The 4,864-nt window shown below is 48.9% G+C and overlaps 1 protein-coding gene across 1 annotated transcript in view; it reads left to right on the top strand.

The window, feature by feature from the left end:
- ttll3 (tubulin tyrosine ligase-like family, member 3) overlaps positions 1–4,550 on the top strand; it is a 26,773-nt gene extending 22,223 nt beyond the window's left edge. Inside the window, exons 8-13 of the mRNA XM_046312350.1 lie at positions 1–89; positions 174–357; positions 639–784; positions 1,256–1,499; positions 1,806–2,241; positions 3,627–4,550. The exon at positions 1–89 is cut by the window's left edge and continues 31 nt beyond it. Coding sequence (XP_046168306.1) covers positions 1–89; positions 174–357; positions 639–784; positions 1,256–1,499; positions 1,806–2,241; positions 3,627–4,373 — 1,846 coding nt within the window. The 3' untranslated portion in view covers positions 4,374–4,550. The remainder of the gene's footprint in view (positions 90–173; positions 358–638; positions 785–1,255; positions 1,500–1,805; positions 2,242–3,626) is intronic.
- Positions 4,551–4,864: the final 314 nt, after the last annotated feature.

Genomic DNA, 4,864 nt, shown 5'->3' with positions numbered 1-4,864 from the left:
GCTGCAGCACATAGTGGAAAGGAGTGATGGAGAGCGAAGAGAGCAAGTAGAGGAAGAAAAGGTGGAAGAGAACGTGTCACAATCCGAGGGTATCAGAGTGATATACTGCACACACACAATAAATTGCAATACATTGTGCCATTCTCAATGTCAAGCCAATACGTCTTCTCCAGGCCCTAGGAAACGCAGAGCAACTCGACTGGTCAGTCCAAGAATGATTGACAGGGCTTTGCACGTATGCCAGGAGTTTCTCAACAGCTTGGACCACAGTGACATTGATGTCACCATGGAAACGCCACCCTTCCTCACAGAACAGCAGTGGGTCAAGTTCATGCATGACTACTACCTGGTCGTCCAGTGAGTGTGTTGTGTGTAGTCAAGGGTCATTTGTTAGTCATTCATAGCTTCATTGTCTTTGTACAGCTAACCCATAGGTACATAGTAGCACTCTACTAAGGTATTTGGTTCAAATACCCCCGTGTGTGTGTGTGTGTGTGTGTGTGTGTGTGTGTGTGTGTGTGTGTGTGTGTGTGTGTGTGTGTGTGTGTGTGTGTGTGTGTGTGTGTGTGTGTGTGTGTGTGTGTGTGTGTGTGTGTGTGTGTGTGTGTGTGTGTGTGTGTGTGTGTGTGTGTGTGTAGTGAAGGTGTGGGGATCGAGGGCAGTGGTGTGTATGTGGAGCGTTGTCAGGCCATGCTGAATAGACTACAGGTGTGTCCACAGCTGGAGACGGATGGCCTCCACAACATCTGGATCATCAAACCAGGGGCCAAGTCACGGGGCAGGGGTGAGGCTGGCTCTGTGTGTGTGTGTGTGTGTGTGTGTGTGTGTGTGTGTGTGTGTGTGTGTGTGTGTGTGTGTGTGTGTGTGTGTGTGTGTGTGTGTGTGTGTGTGTGTGTGTGTGTGTGTGTGTGTGTGTGTGTGTGTGTGTGTGTGTGTGTGTGTGTGTGTGTGTGTGTGTCTGAGGGACAAGTTGATATTATTATTATTATATGATGCGTGGGGCAGGTTGGGTGTATGTCATAGGGTTTGCTGTGCATTTTAATGTTCATGTGTTTTTGTAACTCTTTCTCTTTCATATCTTATTAATGTCTACCCCTACACCCTCATCCCCCTGCTTTCTTTCCTTGTACTCCTCTCTTTCCCTGTCGTTGTTGTTGCCCCTCTTTCCTATCTTATATGCCATTCTCTTTTTGTCTCGGCCCCCCTTTCTCCCTCCCTCTCAATCACCCTCTCTTTCCCTCCCACTCCCCTCCAGGTATAATGTGTATGAATCGCCTCGAGGATATCCTGAGGCTGGTGGACAGTGACCCATCCCTAATTAAGGACAGTAAGTGGGTGGTGCAGAAGTACCTGGAGCGCCCCCTGTTGGTCTATGCCACCAAGTTTGACCTGCGCCAGTGGTTCCTGGTCACAGACTGGAACCCCCTGACCGTGTGGTTCTACCGCGAGTGCTACCTGCGCTTCTCCACCCAACCCTACTCCACACAAACCCTGGCTAGGTAAGAGAGAAGGGGGGGGGTGAGAGAGAGTGAGAGTGAGAGTGAGAGAGAGAGAGAGAGAGAGAGAGAGAGAGAGAGAGAGAGAGAGAGAGAGAGAGAGAGAGAGAGAGAGAGAGAGAGAGAGAGAGAGAGAGAGAGAGAGAGAGAGAGAGAGAGAGTGAGTGAGAGAGAGAGAGAGAGAGAACTTGCTTATTTACCTGATCCACATCAGTTTTCCTTTATCAAGAGATATTCTAGAGCAGTAATACCAAAAAAATCAATAGACCATTCTGTCCATCTATCTCTTTCTCTCTCCACCTCCATTAGCTCAGTCCACCTGTGCAACAACTCCATTCAGAAGCATTTCCAGCCGTCTCAATGGCGCCACCCGGATGTGCCCAAGGACAACATGTGGTCGTGCTCCCAGTTCCGGGCCTTCCTGCATGCCCAGGGCCAGGGGGCATCGTGGGGGGCGCTGGTGGTGCCTGGGATGCAGCGGGCAGTGGTCCACGCCCTCCAGACGGCCCAGGACCTGGTGGAGGGGCGCAGGAGCAGCTTTGAGCTCTACGGGGCAGACTTCATGCTGGGTCGGGACCTGAGGCCCTGGCTACTGGAGATCAATGCCAGCCCCACGATGGCTCCCTCCACGGCAGTCACCGCCCGCCTCTGCCCTGCCGTGCAGCTGGATACCCTCAAGGTGGTGCTGGACCGACGGGCAGACCCTGGTGCCTATACAGGGGGCTTTCAGCTCATCTACAAACAGGTGAGGCCGAGGGTATACAGTGGGGCAAAAATGATTTAGTCAGCCACCAATTGTGCAAGTTCTCCCACTTAAAAAGATGATAGAGGCCTGTAATTTTCATCATAGGTACACTTCAACTATGACAGACAAAATGAGAAAAAGAATCCAGAAAATCACATTGTAGGATTTTTTATGAATTTATTTGCAAATTATGGTGGAAAATAAGTATTTGGTCACCTACAAACAAGCAAGATTTCTGGCTCTCACAGACCTGTAACTTCTTCTTTAAGAGCCTCTTCTGTCCTCCACTTGTTACCTGTATTAATGGCACCTGTTTGAACTTGTTATCAGTATAAAAGACACCCGTCCACAACCTCAAACCGTCACACTCCAAACTCCACTATGGCCAAGACCAAAGAGCTGTCAAAGGACACCAGAAACAAAATTGTAGACCTGCACCAGGCTGGGAAGACTTGGTTCGAAGAAATCAACTGTGGGGGCAATTATTAGGAAATGGAAGACATACAAGACCACTAATAATCTCCCTCGATCGGGGGCTCCATGCAAGGTCTCACCCCGTGGGGTCAAAATGATCACAAGAACGGTGAGCAAAAATCCCAGAACCACACGGGGGGACCTAGTGAATGACCTGCAGAGAGCTGGGACCAAAGTAACAAAGCCTACCATCAGCAAGGGCATTGAAGATGAAACGTGGCTGGGTCTTTCAGCATGACAATGATCCTAAACACACCGCCCGGGCAACGAAGGAGTGGCTTCGTAAGAAGTATTTCAAGGTCCTGGAGTGGCCTAGCCAGTCTCCAGATCTCAACCCCATAGAAAATATTTGGAGGGAGTTGAAAGTCTGTGTTGCCCGACAACAGCCCCAAAACATCACTGCTCTAGAGGAGATCTTCATGGAGGAATGGGCCAAAATACCAGCAACAGTGTGTGAAAACCTTGTGAAGACTTACAGAAAACATTTGACCTCTGTCATTGCCAACAAAGGGTATATAACAAAGTCTTGAGATAAACTTTTGTTATTGACCAAATACTTATTTTCCACTATAATTTGCAAATAAATTCATAAAAAATCCTACAATGTGATTTTCTGGATTCTTTTTCTCATTTTGTCTGTCATAGTTGAAGTGTACCTATGATGACAATTACAGGCCTCTCTCATCTTTTTAAGTGGGAGAACTTGCACAATTGGTGCCTGACTAAATTTTATTTTGCCACACTGTAGGTATAGACAGAGATACATGCAGATCATCCAGACACAAGCTTGATGATCACATATGATAAGTCTATGCAGACTATACAAAGCATTCCCAGGTACTATGAGGCATGAATAATACCCAGGCCCCATCAAGAGTGTGTGAACATATCTCGTTTCCTCATTCTCCCAGGCTACAGTTGAAGTCCCTCAGTACATGGGAGTTAACCTGCTGGTGGAGGGAGCCCCACTAAGACGACCCCGACTGCCCCCACATAGAATCCGTGTCATCCTTGACCCCCCTCTCACCACACACATTCACACCCGCACCAACCAATCAGCCTCAGAAACAGAGGACAAACCCTCCAGTCATAGACCATCCCCATGCCGCCGCCCCTCAGGCAAAGAGAACCAATCAAGGTTAAGGGGGAATAGGTTCCACAAAAGAGATGAAGAGGGTGGAGCTCTGGGGTGCCAGCACACCTCCCCTACTCTGAGGTTGTCTCAGAGAATGGCAACAGAGCGCCCTCTGGCACTCCACAGCGAGCACCAGAAGGGGGCTCGTTGCCTGGGGATGAGTCTGAGCAGAAATTGGCCTCTCCGCCTGGTTCCCAGGACTCTGTCCCACTCCCTTAGCACCCCCTGTGGCATTTTAGGGGGTGACACCCACCCCTTTCACCCTAACCCCCAACCCAGGACTGCCCCAGGACCCTGCACCGCCCGGCCCTTCCTCCCCCAGTCCTCCCTGGGACCCCCACGCAAGGCTCCAACCCGGAGCCTGCCCACCCTCTACGGCCCCATCCCAGCCCTGGAGGTCTTTGGCCTGCGCCCAAGCCCACTGACCGAACCCTTATCTGGGCCCAACTCTGGCCTCCGACCCTGGCCTCCGCATACACCAGTTCCTCCCCCACTTCCACAGGCAGGCTATGTCCACCTATAAAGGAGACTGCGCCGGTGGAGGACCCAAATCCTCTTGATGTAAATCCTTATCTGAAACATAAGGGAAAACACAAAACTGACTTTGGCTGAGCATCTATGGGTAACGTCATAATGTACTTGACAGATGGGGCTTTGCAGGGGGGGAAACGATCTCTTGAACTGTCATCATGTGTTACTTACTCACTTTTAGAATGTTATTTGTCTTGAAAGTAAAATGAAATAGAACATGAAATAAAGACTTTCCATCTGTGAAGTTAATGTGTCTTGTATTCAGTGTTAGACTACACATACAGGACCGCCTGCAGATATCTCTTCCAGTGATCCTAAGGATGAGTTTTTGTTAACTGGGTTCATCCTGTATTGGTAATTGTATTTGGTTATGTATAAATCATACATAATTCCAATGACATTCAAATGAAAAGTTTAAAATATCCTAAGAAACCAATCAGTTAACTCAAAAATACACAAGGAGAAAAAAAGCAGATTACAAAA

This window comes from Oncorhynchus gorbuscha, linkage group LG18 (genome assembly GCF_021184085.1).
Source record: "Oncorhynchus gorbuscha isolate QuinsamMale2020 ecotype Even-year linkage group LG18, OgorEven_v1.0, whole genome shotgun sequence".
NCBI lineage: Eukaryota > Metazoa > Chordata > Actinopteri > Salmoniformes > Salmonidae > Oncorhynchus > Oncorhynchus gorbuscha.
The sequence above is the reverse complement of the archived record's forward strand: the minus strand, read 5'-3'. Positions and strand labels throughout refer to the sequence as shown.